Source organism: Somniosus microcephalus, chromosome 7, assembly GCF_052327205.1.
Source record: "Somniosus microcephalus isolate GS21.2 chromosome 7, FLI_Smic_1.0, whole genome shotgun sequence".
Classification (NCBI taxonomy): Eukaryota; Metazoa; Chordata; class Chondrichthyes; order Squaliformes; family Somniosidae; genus Somniosus; species Somniosus microcephalus.
This window is the reverse complement of record NC_140993.1, coordinates 240820213-240847481: the sequence shown is the minus strand read 5'-3', so window position 1 is coordinate 240847481 and position 27269 is coordinate 240820213. Positions and strand designations below refer to the sequence as shown.

The 27269-nt window shown below is 48.1% G+C and overlaps 1 protein-coding gene across 1 annotated transcript in view; it reads right to left on the bottom strand.

The window, feature by feature from the left end:
- LOC147115184 (fer-1-like protein 6) overlaps positions 1–26053 on the bottom strand; it is a 233904-nt gene extending 207851 nt beyond the window's left edge. The window contains exons 1-9 of the mRNA XM_085993989.1: positions 25986–26053; positions 25808–25859; positions 11376–11425; positions 10950–11004; positions 10714–10845; positions 8726–8788; positions 5072–5150; positions 1760–1919; positions 36–222 (exon numbers count right to left, since the gene is read on the bottom strand). Of these exons, the coding sequence (XP_085850115.1) occupies positions 36–222; positions 1760–1919; positions 5072–5150; positions 8726–8788; positions 10714–10845; positions 10950–11004; positions 11376–11425; positions 25808–25859; positions 25986–26053 (846 nt within the window). The remainder of the gene's footprint in view (positions 1–35; positions 223–1759; positions 1920–5071; positions 5151–8725; positions 8789–10713; positions 10846–10949; positions 11005–11375; positions 11426–25807; positions 25860–25985) is intronic.
- Positions 26054–27269: the final 1216 nt, after the last annotated feature.

Below are 27269 nucleotides of genomic sequence, written 5' to 3'. Positions count from 1 at the left end.
GCTAATAAGCAGAAAAATCATTTTAAAGGTAATACCCTTTGACCAGAAAAGGTGATGATGACATATGGGTCCACAAAATCCTTGTTGTCTCCCATGAATGCCTTTGTTACATTTGCCATGATGCTGGATTTCATCTTCGGAAGTCCCTGAGCTTTGTAAATTTTGACATAAAACCTTGCCCACGGTCTTTCTGTTGGAAACCCCATTGGAATGAGTAGATTCCTATTGCACACCAAAAATTGCATTGTAAGTAAAAATAACATCTTTTACCTTTTTTAAACAGTAACTGAAACAAAAAGCTAATTAAAACAAATTGAAATATTAGGGGAGCTAGGAGACACGGTGACCTTTCACCTCTGGAACGGAGGGTCGACTCCAGGTCAGTCTGATGGAATGAGAGTCTCCTCCGTGTGCTGCCTGGAAGGGTCCTCTGTGAAATGAGTTTGACAGTCTCTCAATCCCGGTCCACTGGTCATGGGCCTACAGCACAAAACTGCCCCAAATGCAGAGCGGAGTGGCAATCTCACTGACAGACCTAACGTTGAATGGTGTCGGAAAAGGAAAGAATGTCACAACTGGTGCAAGCAGAGGGTGCCCTTCTCAGGCAGAGCAGAGGAAATGTCACTCTGCATCGAACTGTGCTGCACCCGACCTGGCAATGCTTGGTGCTGATGCCTGAATTGGAACTTGTTTCATTCACTGGCAATTAAATCATCACTTTGAGCACAATATTTTTAAATTAAAATACAGATTCACCATCTCAAGAAAAAAACATTAATTTAGTTGAAAAACAAATACTTTTCATGATGTAAATTTTCACACGAACAAACAGTAAACACATTTTATTCCTACATTGAAAAGTCTCATGTTTTACCTATTAAAACGTTACATTATAATCCAAGAGCAAGAGCACGTAGGTTTGAATAGAACATTCTGGAAATGCACAACAGATCTATTAACATCTGAAAGCAAAGCAGTAAGTTAACATTTCAGGTGTACTCTTCATCGGGACTGTTTTAACAAGGGGACAACGCATAAAACACTAAGCCATCGTTGTCTGTTTACAGACGCTGTCTGCCCTGCTATGTATTGCCAGCATTATGGGTTTTTTTAATTTCAGATTTCCAGCACTGGCAGTTTTTCCTTTCTTTTTAATTGCATAAAGGTTTGAAGCTGAACACAATGTTGTTCTTTCTCTGGGACAGCAGGCGTTGGTAATGGAGGATCGCTGCAGCGGGGCCACTGGGAGAGGAGGAGGTGAAGGCTGGGGCTTTGGGCGAGGATCCCCCTATCGGTACATGGCCAGTAGGGTGGTCTGCACCCCTGGAGTCCGCCTGCCTTTCCTCCGCCACATTCCCGGGACACTGCAACCTTCTCCGCTTTCCTAGGTTTTCAAAGCTTCACTCCCGCTCTGCTATTTTGCTGCTGCCATTTACAGCTCCTCTGGACCCAGCTTTTATTCCTTTTCTAGTCCCATTACCACACCCTTTTGCCTTGCCCTTTTTGTCATTTAATCTCTCCTGCCTTCCACCCTATCGCAGACCTTTCCCTTTGTTCTCTCCTCCCCTCCCCCTTTCCTTGGCTCTCTGTCCATGCAGCTTCTTCCAGTTCTGAGGAAAGGTCAGCGACCCGAAACGTTAACTCTGTTTCTCTCTCAACAGATGCTGCCTGACCTGCTGAGCATTTCCCGCATTTTCTCTTGTTATCACAACTTTGTTTTTGTTCGATTTGCTCAAAAGGAATGAGAGTGTAGCCATACTTTTCGATTTCTCCCTCAGTAGCTTCACTGGTTTTCTGAGGAGGTTGCATGCTATCTCCTTTCCCAGTAACAGAAATGTCACATTTAAGGTAACCTTTCACCCCAGTCTTGATATCACTGGGATCGGTAAGAGGTGCCCACTTGTTATTGAACTGATGGCCTGAAGCAAGAGCAAGAGAAAAAGTTAATTTGGTATGCTCATGTTAATTCATTTCTTAAATTATGACTAACCACAGTCAGAATTGCATATTTATTGTATTGCTGCAATTACTGCAGCACTCCAGCAGATCACAGGGGCAATTGGTTGTTGGCCGAGACAATGGATAGCACACAAACAAACAGTTCCAGGTCTATCGGTGACTCTGGAGAAAGCTCTTCCCTTTACCTTTTTGAGCAGAAAAGCAACCTTCAAAGTGCCATTATGTTCTTTTCAATCTTATAATTATGAATTAAAGCTTTTGAAAAAATGTAAACTTCTAAAAGAAGCCAATTTGAAAGCTAAAATTAAACACTGCAAGACAACTTTATGATTCATAAGCAGATTGCTTGATGGTTCCATGGCTTCACAAGTCTGGTACAGTAAATGAGTCCCATCTTACTCAATCTTTATTATCTCAGGCACCCCCACACACCCAGCACCACACCCAGCACCACACCCCCAGCACCACACCCAGCACCACACCCCCAGCGCCACATCCCCAGCGCCACACCCCCAGCGCCACACCCCCAGCGCCACACCCCCAGCGCCACACCCAGCACCACACCCCCAGCGCCACATCCCCAGCGCCACACCCAGCGCCACACCCCCAGTGCCACATCCCCAGCACCACACCCCCAGCACGCCACACCCAGCACCACACCCAGCACCACACCCCCAGGACCACATCCCCAGCGCCACACCCCCACACACCCAGCACCACATCCCCAGCGCCACACCCAGCGCCACACCCAGCGCCACATCCCCAGCGCCACACCCAGCACCACACCCAGCACCACACCCCCAGCGCCACACCCAGCACCACACCCAGCACCACACCCAGCACCACACCCCCAGCACCACACCCCCACACACCCAGCACCACATCCCCAGCACCACACCCAGCACCACATCCCCAGCGCCACACCCCCAGTGCCACATCCCCAGCGCCACACCCAGCACCACATCCCCAGTGCCACATCCCCAGCGCCACACCCAGCACCACACCCCCAGTGCCACACCCCCAGCACCACATCCCCAGTGCCACACCCAGCGCCACACAGTCACCTGAGCTCTGGCAAAGGCATTAGGGAAATATGAGATAACTTGGTTATCAGTCGGCTGCAGTAAAGTCTGTTACTTATTTATTTTCATTATTTTTACTCTTTATTTCCAACCTATTTCATTCTGAAACTTTAAAACTCCCCAAGGCCATGCACTGTTCCCTAACCAACAACAACACAAATACTTGTGTTTATATAGCGTCTTTAACATAGTAAAACATCCCAAGGCGCTGCACAGGAGTGTTATAAGACAACAAATTTGACACCGATCAACATAAGAATAAATTAGGGCAGGTGACCAAAAGCCTGGTCAAAGAGGCAGGTTTTAAGGAGCGCCTTAAAAGGAGGAAAGAGAGGTAGCGAGGCAGAGAGGTTTAGGGAGGGAATTCCAGAGCTCAGGGCCTAGGCAACAGAAGGCCTGGCCACCAAAGGAACCAAAGGAACATAAAATTGAAAACTGAGTCAGTTAGTGAGCAAACAATGTATTATCACCGCTGATGTTGTCTCTGCTGATTCTTGCCTCGGTGGGTTGGAACACTTTATAATTAGGCCAGTGACCCTTTTCCCATTTCAAAAAAAAGAGCAGGGAGTTCTCCCGATGCCCCAGCTAACATCCCCCCGTTAAGCACCACCACCAAAAACAAATCAATTAATAACTTGGGCTGAATTTTCCTCCCGGGCGGTTTTGCCGCCGGGGTAAGGTCAGGCAGGACTTCCACACACCACCCTGACCTCTACCCGTTTTCCTGGATCGGGGCTGGTAATCTATACAGGATGAGCATCCAGTGGCATCTCTGCCACCGAGAGGGAGCCTGCTGCTGCCAGGAAGCAAAATTCAACAGTGCTGCGATGGCCACCTTAGACATCCCCGCAACAGAAGAAGAGGAAGTCGTGGGTAAAAGGGCAAAAAAGGCCTAAAGATTTATTTTTAAATTTCAGTGAAGAATCTCAGTGAACCAATTGGCCAGGAAGAGGAGGTTAAGAAGTCTCTCCCTCTAAGTGGGGAATGGGGGGATGGGGGGGGGTGGCGGGATTGGTGAGCTTTCCATCTTTGTACTGCCATCTCTCTCATGGTGTTCCCTGGGGTTGGTAGTGGCAGTAAAGAAGAAAATTGGACATGGCCGAACACCCCGCCTCTCTGTCACTTACAGGCAGGCTTAGGCAGCCTACTTTTCTGCAGGCATAGGTGGGGATGCGGTGGCGATTTTCCTTCCTTTTACCCCACTGTACTGCCTAATTTCAGGAAGTACAGCTGAGGAAAATACAGCCCTTCATCTACTCGCTGCCACGTTTGCCAATGTAACAATCACATCAAAGCCAAAATTCACTGCAGGTGAATCACTTTTGATTTGTTTGCGAGAGGCTGCATACAAACGCAAGTTTTTCTTTTTTCTTTTTTCTCTTTCAAGAGGTCCTACGAGGGGGTTACAGTTCCCTCAATAAAGCCTGGTCCAGTGAAATTAGTCACATCTAGGGAATTAAACCATCATCCTGAACTGGGTAGATGCAAAAGGCAAATTCTTTCATGACAGCACAGAATTCAGCATCTTAGTGGGAAATAAACAGCTTGATAACACAGTAGGTGCACAAGTAATTATATAGAGAAGTTAGATCACAGCAGTTTAGAGAAAAACCCAAGAAAACATTCAGAAAGAAAACTGAGTACTGCAATGGAAGGATTTACATTAGCAATCTGAGTTAGCCTTTCTTTAACAAATGATGCACATTCACAATTATATCATTTATCATTTCTTATTTCAAATGCTGTACGTCAAAATTCTTCTATGAAATCCAAAATAATGATGTATGTTGAGGAGAAACTTGCCAGTAAATTAAATTCTGTATGAAATACGAGGGGAGAGTTCCCTGTGTCCGGCACTGGACCGGCTGAAATATCGGGCGAGTCCGAACATAACACTCAATTTTCCTCCAGGCATGCACTCTGACACGTCCAGTTTTCCGATATTCAATGCGCCCATGCGATCCAGTGTGCCCAGGAGGAGACCCAGGAAAACTTCCCTATAACCTCAAATTAGCAACAATTGAATGTACCTGATTCATTGTAAACTGTTCCTACATCCAGTTTAAATGCTCCAATCAACGTTCCACGGATCAGTTTGGAATGCAAGACCTGCACAATCACATCAGCATTTAGAAAAATAGCAAATGAGTGAAAAGGTTTACTGAAAAACTTGGCATTTATTAATGAAATGTTAAAACGGATAAAAATAGGACATTCCCAAGCTTTGATCAGTTCATCTGCTGTTAGTTCCTTACTCTTGTGATAAAGGTAAACTTTCAGGTTTGGACTTTGGGCCCATTTTCAAAAAAAAGATAAATTTTCAGGAATGGAATTCAGTGGGTATCTTCATGGTTTCTTTAATATGTCCCTATTTCATCAAATAACAATTCATTTGTACAGTTATGATGCTGTTATTACTACTTATAAATAATACTTCTATTACTAAATGCTGAACCACAGGCCCTGGTTTTAAAGGGGGCGCGGGTACGGTGCATATGAGCCACAAGCGGGAGTCGAACCCGGGGAGCCCGGGGACCTGGAGGCCCAGCTGATTGGAATGGCCGGGCCATATTGGAATAAATGTTCCCCAAGTCCCATCGGACCTGACCAGATCCATTACCTGGCCGGCGGGCAAGAAAGGGATTTTGGCGGCAGGAGGCCGCAGCTGGCGGACCTCTGGAGGTGATCTGGGGGTGTTTTCTGGCCGCAATTGGGGGGGGGGGGGGGTAAGGTTGGGAGCTCCCGGGGCGAGGGAGGCCCAAAGCGTCCTTGTGAGGCCTGGAGGACCACTCTTGGTCCTCCTGACCCACAAGGAAACCTAAAGTATCCAGGCTCCCGACAGGTTTGCCTTATGGGGAAGCCATCATCAGACCCAATCTGCATATTTAAGGGAGGGGGGGGATTTAAGTAACTGATCTCATTTTAACTGACCCCACCCCCTCCTGCCCGGTTTCTGCCAGGTGGGGGAAGTTAGATTCGAACCCATTTCGACCAAAAAGTTCCCAGTTCAGTCCCTAGTCTTTTTTTAAATTCATTTTTGGGATGTGGGCATCGCTGGCAAGGCCAGCATTTATTGTCCATCCCTAATTGCCCTTGAGAAGGTGATGGTGAGCTGCCTTCTTGAACCGCTGCAGTCCGTGTGGTGAAGGTACTCCCACAGTGCTGTTAGGGAGGGAGTTCCAGGATTTTGACCCAGCGACGATGAAGGAACGGCCGATATATTTCCAAATCAGGATGGTGTGTGACTTGGAGGGGAACTTGGAGGTGGTGGTGTGCCCATGCGCCTGCTGCCCTTGTCCTTCTAAGTAGATGTCACGGGTTTAGGGGGTGCTGCCGAAGAAGCCTTGGCGAGTTGCTGCAGTGCATCTTGTAGATGGTACACACTGCAGCCACGGTACACCGGTGGTGGAGGGAGTGAATGTTTAAGGTGCTGGATGGGGTACCAATCAAGCGGGTTGCTTTGTCCTGGATGGTGTCGAGCTTCTTGAGTGTTGTTGGAGCTGCACTCATCCAGGTAAGTGGAGAGTATTCCATCACACTCCTGACTTGTGCGTTGTAGATGGTGGAAAGGCTTTGAGTCAGGAGGTGAGACACTCACCGCAGAATACACAGCCTCTGACCTGCTCTTGTAGCCACTGTATTTATGTGGCTGGACCAGTTAAATTTCTGGTCAATGGTGACCCCCAGGATGTTGATGTTGGGGGATTTGGCGATGGTAATGCCGTTGAATGTCAAGGGGTGGTGATTAGACTCTTGCATGTTGGAGATAGTCGTTGCCTGGCACTTGTGTGACGCAAATGTTACCCTGCCACTTATCATCTCAAGCCTGAATGGCATGCAGGTCTTGCTGCATTTGGGCATGGATCTGAGGAGTTGTGAATGGAAGTGAACACTGTGTAATCATCAGCGAACATCCCCACTTCTGACCTTTTGATGGAGGGAAGGTCATTGATGAAGCAGCTGAAGATGGTTGGGCCTAGGACACTGCCCGGAGGAACTCCTGCAGCGATGTCCTGGGGGTGAGATGATTGACCTCCAACAACCACAACCATCTTCCTTTGTGCTAGGTATGACTCCAGCCAGTGGAGAGTTCCTCACCCCCCCCCACCCCCCCACCCCCACCGATTCCCATTGACTTCAATTTTACTGGAGCTCCTTGATGCCACACTCAGTCAAATGCTGGCTTGATGTCAAGGGCAGTCACTCTCACCTTACCTCTGGAATTCAGCTCTTTTGTCCATGTTTGGACCAAGGCTGTAATGGGGCCTGGAGCCAAGTGGTCCCGGCGGAACCCAAACTGAGCATCGGTGAGCAGGTTATTGGTGAGTAAGTGCCACAAATAATTTTTTTTAACTGCAATAAAAAAAAGTGATTGTGTATGGCCTGAGCATTGCTCAGTTGTTCCTATCTAACACTGTATTTATCAAGTATTTGGCCAAAATACCAGGGCCTAGAAATTCAGTCGCGTTTGCGCCCACTTATTGGCTAAAGAGTGGTTTGCGCCGGAAGTTTTTAGTGCCCGAAATTCAGTTGGTCCCTAACATCGGCGTTAGCCGGTAGCGCTGCGCCGGCACCGATGACGTCATCGGTGTGCGCAGCGCCCCGGTTCCAATGCGATTCCGTGCCGACGGCCAAATTCAGTTGCGGCCGCCTCGCCCGTGGCGGCCGCAAACAGCGTTTGAAAAACGGGGCCTTGCAGCTCCGAGAGGCCGGCGCATAAAGGTGGAGGGGCGGCCGGCCGCTTTCCCGGCGGCCGCCTGGCCGCACCTCCCTCCCCGGACTCCTGCACCACCCCCCCGCGGCATTGGTGTCTGACTCCCGCGAGCCCGGCACTTCTCCGTGGTGCCGGGCTCATTTGCCAGGGGAATCCAGCGGCGATCTCACGGCTGCAGGCAGCTCCTCCTTAAGAGAAGGAGGAGGCCTGCAGTACCCCAGCCTGCCGCACCGCATCGGGTGCCGCAGCGGCAGCTGGACGCCTGAAGTTGACTTTCATCGCCCCAAGCGAGGCGGCCAAACCCTGCAATAGCGCCCGCCTCCGTCTTGGGGCGCCGCAACTGAATTTCAGGCGGGCGCTACGGGAATCCGGGCGAGCGCTAAATTTCGGGCGCTAAAGACCTGGCGCGGCGATAGCGAATTTCTAGGCCCAGGAGTTTCCTCTGCCGATCCCAATCTATACAATGCTTGGGTAAAATCTAAAGCAGCTGAATGATTAAAATCTCTTTAAAGAATGTAAAAACCCGGGGAGAGATTTCCTCTGTGCACTACATAATCATCAAACCTGTTCTTTGGAAAGGGGTTTATAATTTTATTACACTTAGTTCACAAAGGACTTTTTCCCCTGCCCTAGATTCTATGGGGTAGATCTTGACTTTGTACGATATTGTAAAATGGGCGATAGTGAATCGGCAGCCCGCTTCTACATCACTTATTGCCTTCAATGGGTATAACAATCGGGAATGATGTAAAGGGCTGACAAACTCGCAATTATCCATTTTACACTATCCCTGTTTCTTTAAATCACAGCGAGAATATTTCTACTTTTGGGCAGGGAAACCTTTTTCAAACCAACTTCTCTTTTCCTAAATTGTAATAACGTTCAGTTAGAGTATACTGGACAGTTAAAACTTTATCTGATCATTTACAAAAGGTCATTTAAAATTGTGTATAATAATGCGAGTACTTACTGAAAGGTTAATGATTCTGTCAAACAATATATCTGCTGGACCAATGTAATCAAACACAAAGTACTGCAAAGATAGAATGAATAAGTAATTAATCGTGTCACAGTAACTATTCTATGCAATTCTATTGTTCAGTCCAACACTGACACAGCGATATCAGGAGCATCTAAAATGCAGCTGTGTATTAACCTGAACAAACAGGGCGCGAGAGGAAGCAGGCTTGATGGGCCAAATGGCCTTTTCTCCTTTGACTGTTCTTAGGTTATAAACTTGGTCTTGCTGTCTATAGAAATGCAACTAAAAACTCTTTGCTTTACTACCTATATGGCAAAGCAATTGCTAAGTTGTTTAAACAGGCTGCTTTCTTTGAGAGTTTGAGGTAATTATGCTAGGAACAGAATTCAAGTAAAAAGCTAACTAATAATGCCACACAATTTAGATGTAACCACAGTGATTTTTTAAAATAACTAAACACTGTTTGACATTGCTGTTGTCTAAATAGCCTCTTCAATAAACTAACTGTTTATTATGACTGATTTTTAGGATGTGTGAGAGAGACTTGAACACAGATATGAAATGTTCATTCGGCAGTGGAAGTTTCTGCATTATTTCAGAAACAAGGGTACAGGGAACATATTTTATTTTATGTTTTAATAATTTATATAAACAATAAACAGCTGAGGAAAATTGGGATGTTAATTTATATTTACTTTTAAACACAACCAATTTATATTTGTGTGTTTTGTGAGTTTTCTAGCTTTTCTCCAAAATGAAATCAAAATCAATATCACATCCGCTGTCACATCTAATCTTCTATTTCAATTATCAGAGAATGCAGCTGAGATTATGTATTTTGCTAGTGTCCTTTTACTATTCCCAATTCTATAAAAATAATTTATTTTGCAGAATATTTGTTATATTTTCTTCTTCCCGTTTCACACATCATTACAAGCGAAGATCGTGTGGAATGGGGGTGTGGGGGGGTGCAGTGTGAGGGGGATAGCCAACTTCCAGTCCTCTGACAATGTCACTCTATTACCCCGGTGCGCAGGAATTTCCAGGTAGCTGTAGCTGCTCTATGGAATCTTCCATCTATCCCTATGGGAGAAGAGTTGATCTTCACTCAGTAATCCCCCACAGCAACATGGTGAAGATCAGTGAGTCAATGTGTGAAGGTTCCCAGGAGCGAGTCTATGATCTTCCATTTTGGGCAGTCTGCCCCAGGGTGCTTGGTTTCCTCACATTGGCACAGGCTACAGGGGCTCCAAAGCACTGCCTATAGGATTTATGGGCTGAATTTTCAGGCCTCCCTTCCAGTGGAAACAGGATGGTAGTGACATGAAAATGGAGTGCAAGAACTTAACCATCCTTTTGCTGCCGTACCGGTGGCCGTCGCCATCTTGCTGGGGTCCTGAGGAGGGCACCCAGCTGATTGCAATACTTAAATCGGAGTCCTATGACGTCAATGTAAACCCAATGTCATTTTTGGGTTTAACTCGGTGGGGGATGAGCCATGCAAACTCCGCCCGCTATCAGCTGGGCAGACAAGGACCCGAAAGATGAATTGTTCTTGACATTTGTGGGGCTGAGAGGGGCAGGACTGCTCCTCCAGGCTGCACAAACCCAGCCAGGACCACTGCCGCTATGGCTCTCCCGTCCACCTCCCACCCCGCCAGGAACCGACCCGACAATCTGATGTTGTGCCGGCCCTGATGTTGGCAGACTGCCCCGGTGCTCAGTTTCCTCTATACAGACCGGGCTTTCCGGTGGGACTAGCGGGCATCCAGCCAGTTGCCCATATTCGCTCCTGGGGAAGATTCACCTCTTTTTTTTATTAGGGATATTTTTCTGAATTGCTATTTGAACTTTGAAAGCCATTCTGATTCTTTCAAAACTAATGTCTAAACTCTCTTACTCTCAACAGGCTAAATCACCATTATTTGTTCACAACAGACATGCCTTTATTGACATGAGTGATTCAATACTTTTACCTCATTGTAAAAAGGGGCATTCGTCGCCTCTTTCACTGTTGTTTGCTTCTTTTCATCTCCGACTTCAATTATTACTGTCGGGTCAATATTTTCCCCAGCCAACTGCCGCGCTTCAGTGATCGTAATGGCAATCTGTTAGACACAGGAAGCATGAGTTCTCTGGTGAAAAGTTTTCAAGTTGTATGCGTCAAACAATCATTGAAAAACTACTGGAATCAGTTACTATGTTCGCTTACCTGATAGTGTTGAGACTTGCTTTCAGTGGGTTGTATTTTAAACACTGGTTTTGATCTGTGCAAAATATTTTGTTAAAGAAGTGTGATTATTATCCATATTTTTGCATAAGTTTTGTAAAGTAAATAAAATACTCAAATCAATAACTAATTACAGTCTGCTCATATTACAAACAATGACGGACAGGTAAAAACCATCTGGTCCATCGAGCCTGTCCCACTCAATTGCGATACCTTGTTTATCACAACATATACTCTCCACCCCACCCAAAACCATGTGATCTCCTGGGAGAGGCAAAGAAACAGATTTTAAAAACCTAGGCCAGTTTGGGAGGGAAAAAAAATCTGGGAAATTCCTCTCCGATCCATCTGGGCGATCGAAACGAGACCAGGAGATCACTCTGGCCCTGAATTGCCTGCAGCACCTACCTTCTGTAAGAGGTGATCTCCGCCCCAGCCAGAAACAAATCCAGCTCTCGCTAGAAGGAATTCAGTGAGTCCGCGCCCACCACACGGGACAGCAGCCTGTTCCAGAGGTCCACTATTCTCTGGGAAAAGAACCACCTCCTGACATCTAACCTAGATCTAGCCTTATACAACATAAATTTGTGACCCCCTAGAAAATAGTTATTGGGAAGGAAATAGTTTTGTGCTCGTCCTGGTTTAAAATCAGCTAGTGTTTTAAGCTCTTCTTTTTTCCACTCCCGACATCATGCAAAACAGAATGTGCGTTGGGAACATGAAACATGTGCAGATGATAAAGGGGTCCTATTTTGAATGGACTGAGGAATTGCTCAATCAGGAGTATATCAATAGGTGTCCTCTTTCAGGGAGGACACCCCTCCAGTCAAATGGTAAGGAAAAAGTAGTAACCTCTGGATGCAAAGTAAGGAAATGCATTTGATAAATATGCATGCATTCGAGTATTAGAAGTAATCGTCCAAAGTATGGAAACAAATATCCCAAGGAGATATGGCTCAAAGGTTTGTGACTTTAACCAATCCCTGTCAGTCTCAGCAAGTCATGATAATAACCTCAATCTACGAATGGTATCTATTTGCTGGGCATTAAGTACTTGTTTTAACTAAAGATTACAAAATTGAGTAGGTAGGAAAGATTTAGGGCAGCCATACATGAACCAAGTACATTATTGTTTTAATTAGTGTGGCAGATAGTTTAATTTATTTTGAATGCGTTTTTTTTTCTCATGCATAATATTGTGAGGCTGGTAAGTGTTGGGAAGAGAACTTAAGCAGGATCTTAAGCTCATGGCACCAAAGCACACACAGAAAATGGTGACTGGACACCAAAGAGTAGATTTTCTGATGATAGCAAAATACTGTGGATGCTGGAAATCCGAAATAACAGAAAATGCTGGAAAAACTCAGCAGGCCAGGCAACATCCGTGGAGAGAAATTAGAATCAACGTTTCGGGTCAAAACCCTTTATCAAGACTAAAGAGGCACAGGGAATGAAATAGATTAAGAGGCCGGGCTGGGAGAGAACAAAAGAGAAGAGACATTAAGAGGTATTTAAAACGAGATGAGATGGTGATAGGACTAGTGGAGACTCACCTCTTTCTCCGATACATTGATGACTGTATCAGTGCCGTTTCCTGCTCTCGCCCTGAACTAGACAATTTCATTCACTTTGCCTCCAATTTCCACCCTTCCCTCACCTTCACATGGTCCATCTCTGACTCTTCCCTTCCCTTCCTCAACTTCTCTGTCTCCATCTCTGGGGATAGGTTATTGACCAATATTCACTACAAGCCCACTGACTCCCACAGCTACCTGGACTACACTTCCTCCCACCCCGCCTCCTGTAAGGACTCTTGTAGTGTCCGTGTGTTGATAAAGACACTGAAGACAGGCGTTGGTTCATAGGTATTTACTAAGCAAAGTCTGGGGGGGGTTCTAACAGATATACACAATATACAGGCTTATATAGCCCGAGTGGCAATTACCGGCATTACAGCACACCTGGGGCACTTAAAGGCACATACACTACAATTCCTCCCCTTTTAGCTAACCAGTACATCATATTTTAAGTAATTATTAATTACATGTTATAAGCAAAATAATATACATTGCTGTAGTTAATTAATTATAAGTCAGTCTCTCAGGAGGCTTCCTGACTCAGTCCAGATAACGCCTCGGGGATGTAGTAGTTTCTGGTGGTGTAGTAGGTTCTTCTTGCAAGGCTGATTCGGCTTGAATGCCAGTGTCGGGTTCATCGGGTTCCAGTATCACCGGATCGGAGGTAGATATGGGTATCTCTACTTCATCGTTAGATGTATACAGTTGTGGTGTAGGTTGTCCCTTTTCGGATGACTTTATGATTTGGTCAGCATGGCACCTTATTATGCTTTCTCCGATGTCCACGGTATACATCAGTGGTCCCAGTCGTGTGCAGATAGTTCCAGGCTGCCATTTTTCAGTACAGTAGTCCCGGGCCAAAACTTGTTGACCTATCTGGAAGGTTCTAGTTGGCCTTTCATTCGTGCCTTGAAACTGCCGGTTCTCCATGTCCCTTCTGATGTTGGGCTTGACCAAATCCAGCCGGCATCTTAGGTTTCTATTGAAGAACATCATGGCGGGAGTTTGGTTGGTAACCATATGTGTTGCATTCCTGTATGCGAATAAGAAGTTATCCACCTTGTGCTGAAGTTTTATGTCTTCATTACCCATGGCCTTTATGGCCTTCTTGAAGGTCTGGACAAACCTTTCAGCCAATCCATTGGTGGCGGGATGGTATGGGGCGGACGTGTAGTGCTTAACCCCATTGTTTTTTAAGAACTTTCTGAATTCTTCGGACACAAATTGCGGTCCATTATCAGAACATATCTGTTCCGGCAGCCCATTCCTGGCAAATATGGTCCTTAATACTGTGATGGTTTTTTCCGTGGTGGTGGAGGACATCTTTATTACCTCCGGCCACTTGGAGTGTGCATCAACCGCGATTAAGAACATTGAGTCCATAAATGGACCAGCAAAGTCGATGTGCACCCTTTGCCAGGGAGAGGAGGGCCACTCCCATGGATGTAGAGGGGCTTGTGGTGGAGCGTTTTGGACCTTCTGGCATCCTAGGCAGCTCTTGGTCATTTCTTCGATGTCTCCATCGATACCTGGCCACCATACAAATGCCCTAGCTAGGTTCTTCATTTTCACTCCACCCAGGTGCCCCTCGTGAAGCTCCTTTAGCATTTTATCCTGGAGTTTGGGTGGAATTACCACTCGGGATCCACACATCAAGGTTCCTCGGCACACTGACAGCTGTTCTCTTCTTTGCGAGAATGCTGGCAACAGTGGTTCGCCATGTGCTGGCCATCCCTTCACTGTTAAATCGTAGACCCGTGAGAGAGTCGGGTCATTTCTCGTCTCCCTTTCAATGGCAGAATTTGTTACTGGTAGACATTCCACTATGGTAGAGTGGAACATCTCTACTGGGTCTACTGTAGGTGCCTCTTCTACCGTTGGCAACGGTAGGCGCGATAAACCATCAGCATTCCCATGCTGTTTTGATCCTTTGTATTCTATGTTGTATTGGTGTGCCCCTAGAAAAAGGGACCACCTCTGTAGCCTTTGCGCTGTCATAATGGGAACACCTTTTTTAGGGTTGAATATGGAGATGAGGGGTTGATGGTCAGTCAACAAGGTAAATTTTTGTCCGTGTAGGTAATGGTTGAATTTCTTCACTCCCCATACCAGGCTGAGTGCTTCCCTGTCGATTTGGGCATAGTTACGCTCAGCTGAGTTTAATGAGCATGACGCAAAAGCTATCGGCCGTTCTGAGCCATCAGGGAATTTATGGGATAATACTGCTCCTATGCCGTAAGGGGATGCATCGCACGCCAGTCTGATTGGCAGTGATGGGTTGTAATGAGCCAAAACTTCTTCGGATGTGATTAAGTCTTTGCATTTATGGAAGGCACGTTTACAGTCTTCGTTCCAATTCCAAATCACTCCTGTTTGTAGAAGTTCATTAAGAGGGTGTAGAAGAGTTGATAAGTTCAGTAAAAATTTATGATAGTAATTTATTAATCCCAGGAACGACCTTAATTGTGAAACATTTTCAGGTGCTGGGGCTTTTATGACCGCTTCAATTTTTTCAGGTGACTTATGCAACCCTTCATTATTAATTATGTGGCCACAATATGATATCTGATTTTGGAAAAATTCGCACTTGGGGCGATTCGCTCGTAGGCCCCGTTCTTTCAGCCTCGTGAGCACCTGCTCCAAATTGGCAAGGTGCTCGTTGTCGTTTTCTCCTGTTACAAGGATGTCGTCTAGGTAGCATTGAGTCCCTGGAATCCCTTGCAGGACTTGCTCCATAGCTCTTTGCCAGATAGCTGGAGCTGATGCTACTCCAAAAACTAGTCAATTGTACTGGTACAGGCCTTTGTGTGTGTTTATCGTGAGATACTTTTTAGAGGCCTCCTCAACCTCCATCTGTAGATATGCCTGTGCCAAGTCAATTTTGGTGAAACGTTTCCCTCCGGATAGTGAGGCGAAAATATCTTCTATCCTCGGAAGAGGATACTGTACTGTGTGAAGGACCGGGTTTACAGTCACCTTGAAGTCTCCACAGATGCGAATTTTTCTCTGTTCTTCAGATTTATCTTTATTCAATGCTTTTTTCATGACTGGAACGATGGGTGTTGCCCACTCGCTCCAATCTATTTTGGATAATACGCCTGCTTTTTCCAAATTCTCCAGCTCTGCCTCGACTGCTGGACGTATTGCGTATGGCACCGGTCTTGCTTTAAAAAATTTGGGAATTGCTGCATCTTCCACTTTTATTGAGGCGGTGATGCCTTTCAAGGCTCCTAGTTTCTCTTGAAACACTTCTTTGGCGTTGGCCAAGATGTCTTTTAATCGTTCAGGTATGATGTCATCATTGTTTTTTTTCTTACTGGTCACCGTCAGTGCCTGAATGGAGTGCCAGTCTAAACGTATCTTTCTGATCCATTCACGTCCCAACAACGGTGGACCACCATCTTGTAGAATGTATAAATACAACTTTTGTATTTCTTTGCCGTTGTATACAACAGGCACCCTTATTTTTCCTTTGGGGTATACTTTCTGTCCCGTATATGTTTTTAAGATAATGGATGTGTCTTTTAGAGGTATATGCGAAAATAGCCTCTCGTAATCCCGTTGATTTATTACGGTTAGAGCTGATCCTGCATCTAGCTCCATTTTAAGTGGGGACCCTGCTATCGTGAGGTTAACCCAAATGGTTTGGTAATCATCTTTGGCAAGTACATTATGTAATTTGAGACAGCTTAGTCTCTTGTTTTCGGAGTCGCTATCGCTCTTCTGGTCTTCGGAGCTACTGTCCGTCATCATTTGTACCTTCCTGTACATTTCTTTATTGATTTTTTTTTCTGTCTGTGGATTTATTTTGTCCAGATCGGCATACCCGTGCAATGTGTCCAATCTTTCCGCATTGCCTGCATGCTTTGTCCTTGAACCAGCAGTCCCTCTGGTTATGGGTAGATCTGCCGCAGCGATAACATCTTTCGAAGCCCTGTGTCATTTCATGGGTGCCGAAGTCCTGTGTCTTTTGTTGTATCTCTGCAGCTCCTCTTGTTGCTGCTTCGTATGATACAGCCATACTGAAAGCTTTGCCCAATATTCAATCTTTTTCAGAAAGCAACCTTTTTTGTGTTCCTTCACTTAAGAGACCGCAAACGAATTTGTCTCGAAGATAATCTGATAGTCCTGCCCCGAATTGTCAGTACTTTGATAGCTTTCTTAATTCGGTTAGGTAATCAGCGTTACTTTCATTTTTGTGTTGATTTCGCTTGAAGAACTTGAATCGTTCCGCTATCAGCAGCGGTGTTGGGTTTAAGTGCTCCTGCAGGGTATCAACAATTTCTTTAAAATTCTTGTCCTTTGGTTTGGCTGGAGTGATTACATTTCGTAACAGCCCGTATGCCTTTGCGCCCATTAAGTTCAGAAGTACTGAAGCTTTTTTTTCATCTTCTATTCCATTTGCAGTGCAATATACCTCTACTCTTTCCACGTATGTGGTCCAATCCTCTATTTTGCTATCAAAAGCATCAATATTGCCAGACTTAGGCATTTCAGAAAAGATATGGCGCTTCCCGCGCTTTTTTTCTTTTCTGCAGCAAAGATATGGCGCTTCCCGTGCTTTCCCGCCGCTGCTGCCGATGACAACGCTGTTTACTGCGGTTTCCGTTCTTTTTTTCTTTACTGTTGGAGACTCGTTCCTGCTGGAGTTTCTCTCCAGGTCTAAACGCTGACCTGCTTGCCGCGCCGGCCGTCTCCCGAGTGCTCCCTCCCAGTCTGTTATTGCTTGCCTCCGATTTCGCTGCCTGTCTCAGCTGTAGAGCCAGTCGCTGGAGCCCCAGCCTGACGCCCAGGAAGGATTAGCACAGTACCTGCCACCAGCTTGGCCAGCTGGTGAAACCACAGCTTCTCTCACTTCCTTGAGTCTTCTGGACGCCCGAGGAACCGATGTCCTTGAGGTGCTGCCGAATTGCAGGTAAGTCCGTTTCCACTTCGTCGCCACTGTAGTGTCCGTGTGTTGATAAAGACACTGAAGACAGGAGTTGGTTCATAGGTATTTACTAAGCAAAGTCTGGGGGGGGGGGGGGTTCTAATGGATATACACAATATACAGGCTTATATAGCCCGAGTGGCAATTACCGGCATTACAGCACACCTGGGGCTCTTAAAGGCACATACACTACAACTCAATTCCATTCTCCCAGTTTCTCCGTCTCCGCCGCATCTGCTCCAACGATGCCACCTCCCACACCAGTGCTTCTGACATGTCTTCCTTTTTCCTCAACCGAGGATTCCCCTCTAACGTGGTTGACACGGCCCTTGACCATGTCCGTTCTATCTCCTGCACTTCTGCCCTCACCCGTGCCCCTCCCTTCCGGAACCACGATAGGGTTCCCCTTGTCCTCACCTTTCACCCCACCAGCCTCCACATTCAACGGATCATCCTCCGCCATTTCCGCCACCTCCAAAGTGATCCCACCACCAAACGCATCTTCCCCTCCCCTCTCCTTTCAGCATTCCGTAGGGACCGCTCCCTCCGAGACACCCTAGTCCACTCCTCTATCACCCCCAGCACCCCTTCCCCTTCGCCTGGCACCTTCCCGTGCAAGCACAGGAGAAGTAACACCTGCCCTTATACCTCCCCCTTCCCACTGTCCAGGGCCCCAAACACCCCTTCCAGGTGAAACAGTGGCCATGGTGAGGAGATGCCGGAGTTGGACTGGGGTGGACAAATGTAAAAAGTCACACAACACCAGGTTATAGTCCAACAGCTTTATTTGAAATCACAAGCTTTCGGAGCGCTGCTCCTTCTTCAGGTGAAGTGGAGAAATGCATAAAGACACAGCTTATATAGTCAGAGAATCATGTCAGATGTTTACAGGTAACCTTTCCAACTGCCATTAATCACACCTCGGCAGAGAGATAATCACAGCAGTCAAAGGTGTGAATGGTGTCCAAACAGGTCAGTCAGGGAAACATTACATCAAAGAACAATGAGGTGGGGTCACAAGGGGTCAAATATTGCAGATGCTGGGGTCTGTATGAAAAACAAAAAAAGACAAAAAACATTTTTTTTTTTTTTTTTTTTTGGCTGGAAATCACAGCAGGTCCGGCCGCAGCCGTGTAGAGAGAACAAGCCAATGTCGACTCGAGTCTGGATGACCCAGGCAGGAGTGTTCCCTCCCAGTCGGGGAACACTTCAGCAGTCAAGGACATTCAGCCTCCGATCTTCGGGTAAGCATTCTCCAAGGTGGCCTTCGAGACACACGACAACGCAAAATCGTCGAGCAGAAACTGATAGCCAAGTTCCGCACCCATGAGGACGGCCTCAACAGAGATCTTGGGTTCATGTCACGCTACATGTAACCCCACCTGATGCAGGGTCATCCAGACTTGAGTCGACATTGGCTTGTTCTCTCTACACGGATGCGGCCGGACCTGCTGTGATTTCCAGCCAAAAAAAAAAAAAAAAAAAAATGTTTTTTGTCTGTTTTTTTGTTTTTCATACAGACCCCAGCATCTGCAATATTTGACCCCCTGTGACCCCACCTCATTGTTCTTTGATGTAATGTTTCCCTGACTGACCTGTTTGGACACCATTCACACCTTTGACTGCTGTGATTATCTCTCTGCCGAGGTGTGATTAATGGCAGTTGGAAACGTTACCTGTAAACATCTGACATGATTCTCTGACTATATAAGCTGTGTCTTTATGCATTTCTTCACTTCACCTGAAGAAGGAGCAGCGCTCCGAAAGCTTGTGATTTCAAATAAAGCTGTTGGACTATAACCTGGTGTTGTGTGACTTTTTACAGGTGAAACAGTGATTTACTTGTACTTCTTGCAATCTAGTATACTGTATTCGCTGCTCACGATGTGGTCTCCTCTACATTGGGGAGACCAAACGCAGATTGGGTGACCGCTTTGCAGAACACCTCCGTTCAGTTCGTAAGGGTGACCCCGAGCTTCCGGTCGCCTGTCATTTTAATTCACCGCCCCATTCCCACTCGGACATCACTGTCCTTGGGCTCTTGTATTGTTCCACGGAAGCTCAACGTAAACTCGAGGAACAGCAACTCATCTTCCAATTAGGCATTTTGCAGCCTTCTGGACTCAATATCGAGTTCAACAATTTCAGATCATAACCTCAGCCCCTATTACATTTTTACTTATATTTTTTATCCACACCTTTGTTGTGGTTTTTCCCTTCCCCCCCTTTCCTTTTTTTTCTCTCTCCCACATGGCAGCTGTCTCCCACTCTGCCAGCGCATTTCACACCTAATCTAGAGCTGTCTTTTGTCTCCACTAGTCCTATCACCATCTCGTCTCGTTTTAAATACCTCTTAATGTCTCTTCTCTTTTGTTCTCTCCCAGCCCGGCCTCTTAATCTATTTCATTCCCTGTGCCTCTTTAGTCTTGATAAAGGGTTTTGACCCGAAACGTTGACTCTAATTTCTCTCCACGGATGTTGCCTGGCCTGCTGAGTTTTTCCAGCATTTTCTGTTGTTATTTCGGATTTTCTGATATGGATAGTTGTGGTAAACCACTGTTAACTCTGTACATGTCTGTGTGGTAAACCACTGTTAACTCTGTACAGGTCCGGGCATGTCTCCGCCCCTGGCTCCACCCCTAAGCCCGGGTATAAAGGTGACTCACCACCCTTCCCCCGGGAGCTCTTAGGATGGATCCACTAGCAGAGGCATGCTCCAGTTCTTAGTCAATAAAAGCCTACTTCGTATAAGTTCAACTCGTAGTCTTTGGTGTTGTTGATAGTGCATTAATTTTATTGACTAAATTTTTGACATGGAGCAAATCTTGAAGCCGGAACGTTTAGACCTGGATCCTCAAGCAGCAGATGCAGGCAATAACTTTGAACACTGGCTGAGCTGTTTCGAAGCCTTCCTGGAGGCCTCCAGCACTACCGTCACTACAGATGACGCGAAACGGCTTGTCTTGAACTCACGGGTGAGCCACCGAGTCTACTCGATCATCCGAGATGCCACAACTTACGCGGCCGCCATCGCGACGCTAAAGGAACAATACGTGAGGCCTGTTAACGAGGTCTACGCCAGACACCTCCTGGCTACCCGAAAACAGCGCCCCGGGGAATCGGGCGCCGAATATTTACTGGCACTGAGAGTCCTCGGTCGGGCCTGTAATTGCAAAGCGGTGACGGCCAAGGAATGCAAGGAAGACCTGATCCGAGGCGCCTACGTAGCCGGCATCAGGTCCAACTATACACGGCAGAGGCTGCTGGAACAGAGGGGGCTCGACCTGCAGAAGACGGTGGCCCTCGCTAACTCATTAGACGTGGCCCTCCAGAACATGGATGCCTACCCCCCTGACCGGATGGCCACGTGGATGTCACGGGAGCAGCCATCTTGGGACCCGGTAAGGCCACAAGCCGCCAGCAGCCCAACTACAGCTGCAATGACCAGAGGCCAGAAATGCTACTTCTGCGGCCAGGCCAAGCACCCCAGACAGCAATGCCCAGCAAAGGACGCGACCTGCTCCAAATGCGGCAAGAAAGGCCACTACGCGAGAGTGTGCAGGGCAAAATCGACCCCCAATTCCAGCAGCGCCGCGTGTGAACCGTGCAGGCTGCCATTTTGGACCCCACCAACCACGTGTAAGCCGTGCGGGCCGCCATTTTGGGCACCACCAGCCGCGGGGGAGCCGCCATCTTGGACACCATTTCGGGACCAGGCCCCCGGTGCGGGCGAATACTACAGCGACCCACCGACCTCGACGATGGCCTCCATCACCCTGGACCAATCTAGGCCCCATCAACTAGCCAGGTCCATGATGAACGTAAAGGTAAATGGCCATGCCACAAATTGCCTTTTCGACTGCGGAAGCACGGAGAGCTTCATCCACCCCGACACGGTGCGACGCTACTCCCGATCGGTTATGCCCACACGCCACCAGGTCTTTATGGCCTCAAAGTCCCATACGACGGACGTCGGCGGCTACTGTGTAGCGACTCTGACAGTGAACGGCGTGGAGTACAGAGATTTAAAATTCGTCATCCTGCCACAGCTCTGCGCTCCCGTACTGCTAGGATTAGACTTCCAGTGCCATCTGGAGAGCGTCACGATGGCATATGGCGGGCCCCTGCCCCCACTTACAGTCTGCAGCTGGCAGAATTTAAACACGGCGCCGCGCAAAGCATGCAGCCTGCCGACCCTGAAGGTCAAACCCCCCCCGTTGTTCGCTAACCTCGCCAAAGACTGCAAGCCAATTGCTACTAAAAGCAGGCGGTACAGTGCTGGGGATAGGAGCTTTATTAAATCAGAAGTAGAAAGACTCCTGAGGGAAGGGATTATTGAGGGCAGCACCAGCCCATGGCGAGTCCAAGTGGTTGTAGTGAAGACCGGCGAAAAACAGCGCCTGGTTATTGATTACAGCCAGACGATCAATCGATACACGCAATTAGACGCATACCCACTTCCCCGCATATCTGACATGGTCAACCAGATGGCACAATACAATCTCGACGATTAATCTGAAGTCGGCATACCACCAGCTCCCCATCAGGCCTGAGGACTGCCAGTACACAGCCTTCGAGGCTGACGGTCGCCTCTACCACTTCCTCCGAGTCCCCTTCGGCATCACCAACGGGGTCTCGGTCTTCCAAAGGGAGATGGACCGGATGGTTGACCAGAACGCGCTGCAGGCCACCTTCCCCTATCTAGACAACGTCACCATCTGCGGCCATGACCGGCATGACCACGACGCCAACCTAGAAAAATTCCTCCGTACGGCCCAACGGCTGAATCTGACATACAACAGAGAAAAATGTATGTTCAGCACCACGCGCCTCGCTATTCTTGGCTGCGTGGTGGAAAACGGAGTCATCGGCCCCGACCGAATGCACCCCCTCCTGGAACTACCCCTCCCCCACTGCCTAAAAGCCCTGAAGAGATGCCATGGGTTCTTCTCTTACTACGCCCAGTGGGTGCCCAACTATGCGGACAAAGCCCGGCCCCTCATCAAGTCAACCTCCTTCCCCCTGACGGCAGAGGCCCGTGCGGCCTTCACCCTCATAAAAGAGGACATTGTGAAGGCCACAATGCACGCAGTGGATGAGTCCATCCCTTTCCAAGTGGAGAGCGATGCATCCGACTTCGCCCTAGCCGCAACCCTTAACCAGGCGGGGAGACCCGTGGCCTTCTTTTCACGGACCCTCCAGGGCCCCGAAATTCGACACTCCTCAGTCGAGAAGGAGGCCCAGGCGATAGTGGAGGCTGTACGGCACTGGATGCATTACCTGGCCGGTAAACGTTTCACCCTGCTCACTGACCAACGGTCAGTAGCATTTATGGTTAACAACAGACAAAGGGGGAAAATCAAAAATGATAAGATATTGCGGTGGAGGATCGAGTTATCCACCTACAACTACGATATCTTATACCGGCCCAGGAAACTTAATGAACCCCCAGACGCCCTATCCCATGGGACATGTGCCAACGCACAAGTCGATAGGCTACGGACCCTCCACAATGATCTCTGCCACCCGGGGGTCACCAGGTTCTTCCATTTTATTAAAGCTCGCAACCTGCCTTACTCCATCGAGGAGGTCAGGACCATGACCAGGAACTGCCAGGTCTGCGCCGAATGTAAACCGCATTTTTATAGGCCAGACAGGGCACACATGATTAAAGCCACCCGCCCCTTCGAACGTCTCAGCGTCGATTTCAAGGGGCCCCTTCCCTCCTCTGACCGCAACACGTACTTCCTCAATATTATTGACGAGTACTCCCGTTTCCCCTTCGCCATCCCCTGCCCGGACATGACCAGCGCCACAGTCATCAGGTGCCTCAACGACCTGTTCGCCATATTTGGCTTCCCCAATTACATCCACAGCGACAGGGGCTCGTCGTTCATGAGCGACGAGCTGCGCCAGTACCTGCTCGAGAAGGGCATAGCCACGAGCAGGACTACCAGCTACAACCCCCAGGGTAACGGACAGGTAGAGAGGGAGAACGCAACGGTGTGGAAGACCGCCATGCTCGCCCTAAAATCCAAGGGCCTCCCAATCTCCCGCTGGCAAGATGTCCTCCCCGATGCGCTCCACTCCATACGATCACTGCTCTGTACTGCCACAAACACCACCCCTCACGAGAAGATGTTCGTCTTCCCCAGGAAATCCACCTCGGGGACATCACTACCGCCATGGCTGATGTCTCCGGGACCCGTCCTGCTCAGGAAACACGTGAGGAGCCATAAGACGGGCCCCCTGGTCGAAAAGGTTCACCTCCTCCACGCCAACCCACAGTACGCCTACGTGGCGTATCCTGACGGGCGGGAGGACACAGTCTCAATTCGAGACCTCGCACCCTCAGGTACCACCCGAAACACCATCGATCACCATCCACTACCTCCACCCACCACCACTACCCACGACGCACCACCGGGGTGTCTACCACGAACTAACGACATGCCGGTGCCATCCCTACCCCGAGAGGACGACACGCCAGTGCTCCGTCCCACGCGAGAAGCGGCCGCGGGCAAAGAACCGCCGCAACCGGCACCACGAAGATCATTACGGCAGACAAGACCCCCGGAGAGACTTTCGTATACGAACTTTTGAAACACTTCACCCCGCCAGGCTCTTTTTTAAACGAGGGGTGAATGTGGTAAACCACTGCTAACTCTGTACATGTCTGTGTGGTAAACCACTGTTAACTCTGTACAGGTCCGGGCATGTCTCCGCCCCTGGCTCCACCCCTAAGCCCGGGTATAAAGGTGACTCACCACCCTTCCCCCGGGAGCTCTTAGGATGGATCCACTAGCAGAGGCATGCTCCAGTTCTTAGTCAATAAAAGCCTACTTCGTATAAGTTCAACTCGTAGTCTTTGGTGTTGTTGATAGTGCATCAATAGTTTGCTCCTTAATGCAAAGCTCACCCACAGTGAAGCTCACTGTATTGCGAGCAATTTAATGAAGTCAGCTCATTATCATAATAACACATGGCTTCAGGTGCAGATTTGGACTTCTGCAGGGAGCAGAAAATAGTGGTGTTGAGGAAACGTAAACAGATGCAAACAATTGAAGGGTAGTATCAGAATAGGAGACAATAGGAGCCCTTGCAGCCTTAGAAAAGGTTTGAAAGTTATTTCAGCCCTGCAGGCTTAGCTACTGCTGCAGGGACAGAGGGCTAAGATGTGACAGGCAAAAGTGAAGAGAAAGGAAACCCAGCATGCAGACCAGAGTCTGCAGGCAAGTGATCGAGCTGCTCGGCACTCAACCTCCTGCCTGATGGCTTCCAAACTGGAGACGATGCTGCAAGGGGTGGTTCTGAGGAAGGTGACCTCATTTGTCATTCCACATCACATTCGCTAAGTTGGTATTATAGCCTTTCTGGAATGAGGTCGAGGCAAGTTGAAGGCTGCAGCTGGCCCAAACAGTCTCTAGCAGTGACAGATCTATGATGCAAATTAGCGGAAGGGGTCCTTGCGGTAGATGGTACAGCTCTGTAGTTGGTTCTCCACTGATCCAGAGCCTGTGCCAAGTAGATGAGCCAATGGCTGCAAACATGGAGTGAGACAGCACAGAAAGAGGCTAATCGGCCCGCCGTGTCTGTGCCGGCTCTTTGAAAGAGCTACCCAATTTGTCCCGCTCCCCTGCTCTTTCCCCATAGTCCTGCAATTTTTTTCCCATTCAAGTATATATCCAATTCCCTTTTGAAAGTTACGATTGACTCTGCTTCCGCCATCCTTTCAAGCAGCGCATTCTAGATCACAACTCACTGCGTAAAAAAATTCTCCTCCTCTCGCCTCTGGTTCGTTTGGCAATTGCCTTAAATGTTCTGCCACTGAGCTACATCCCCAGCTATTGGGGGCATCTTGGCAGATGTGCCCAATCTGGTTGTGTTGGCTGTTGGTCACCTTTCATGCAGTACCACAGAAAGCAAGGCGTAATGGGGGTTAAATTAGTCTTCGGCAGTAGTAAGGCAGGCGATAACCAATCGGCAGCTCGTTTTACCTCCAGCCCGATTTCCTTTTCCCTAATGGGGCGGGGTTTTAAACGGGCTGTCGATTTGCTTTCGCCTGCTCTGCGCTACCACAAAAGACCAATTTCACCCCCACTGCGTTTGCGGTGTTTCGGAAAAACCTTCCATCAGTATAGTTTGTGACTCAATTACGTATCATGTTTGTGGCACTGGGACTGCTGTCACAGCTTTCTTTGAGAATTAGAGCTTCTGCCAAAGCGAGGTATGTGCACTTCCTTTTGCATGTGAGGGTTCGAGGATATAGGCACAAAACATATATCTGATTCTGGTGGACCTGCTTGGCATCCCTCCATTGGTCTTCCACTAACTCCTCCCAGAAAAGGATTCCCACTGGGAAGCCCGTTGGTGGCAGCAATGGAGCTTTAGGAGAGAAAAGACACAACAGAGCAGTTTTTACATGTGCTCCTCAGAAACTAAGTGACAGCAAGAAAAAAGGCAAAACAAAAATCAAGAAATGTCCTGAATACATACACAGTAGGATTTTACTGTATGATTCCAATTGTTCGGGAGGCCTGGACATCCACTATGCAATGGGCACACATATCACTGAGCATCGTGCACCCATAAAAAACAACATGCATCGATAGAACACCTTTCTTGTCCTCAGGATGTCTCAAAGCACTTCACAGCCAATGAATTACACTTTAAGTGTAGTGTTGTTTTGCAGTGGCGTCAGTTGAAGGATAAATGTTGAGGACGCCATTAAGCATTCCCCTGCTCTCGTTCGAATAGTGGCATGGGATCTTTTACGTCCACCTGAGGGGACAGATGGGGCTGCAGCGTGCCAATTCATCCAAAAGACAGCATCTCTGACAATAAAATACTCCGTCATTATGGCACTGAGGTGCTAGCCTAGATTATGTGCTGTGATGGAGTAGGAAACCACAACCTTGAGACTCAGAGGTCAGAGTGCTAACACAAAGTCAAGCTGGTACAAACATTAGGAAATTGTGTACAGGACGGTGCCCTCCCCTCCCTTCATTTACATATTTTGTTAATTTAAATGGACTGAAAATCATAGTCTGGGGACCCGCAATTTCCTGACCAGCGCTCCCTGCAAACACAGCTCCTCTCCAGGAGCATCAGAGCCTGTTACACGCTATTGGTGTGCAAGGCACCCCACTGAAACCACAAAGTCAAAAAATTAGAAAGCCAGCCTATCTAATCCTTAATCCTGGTGCTAGGTGCAAATAAATGGAAAAGTGTTCAACTTTTCAAAAACTGATGTTCATCACCTTCGTAATCACAGACCTGTATCAAAAATTATAAAGAAAGTAATAAACTAGTACGCTGTCAAATTCCAGGGAGAGGGAGGGAGAGAGAGCGGAGAGAGAGAGAGAGACTGGGGGGGGGGGGGAGAGAGAGACTGGGGGGAAGAGAGAGAGAGAGAGAGAGAATGGGGGGAGAAGAGAGAGACTGGGAGGGAGAGAGAGAGAGAGAGAGACTGCGGGTGAAGAAGGGGCGGCCGCCATTTTGTGAGGTCGGCGGGAAGTTCCCCTCACCCTCTCTCTCTCCCGCACCCTCTCTCTCCCGCACCCTCTCTCTCCCGCACCCTCTCTCTCCCTGGCCCTCTCTCTCTTCCCCTCCCTCCCCGCTCTCTCTCCCTCCCCCCGCTCTCCTCTCCCTCCCTCTCCCTCACCACAGTACCAGAACGGAGCATATCCGACACCGGGAGACCGGGTGCCCATCGCTCCGAAGCAAGCCCGGGGTTCCTCGTGGTAAACGCGGCGGGCCTTTGGACCCGGTTGGCCGGGCGGCAGTGGAACGCCT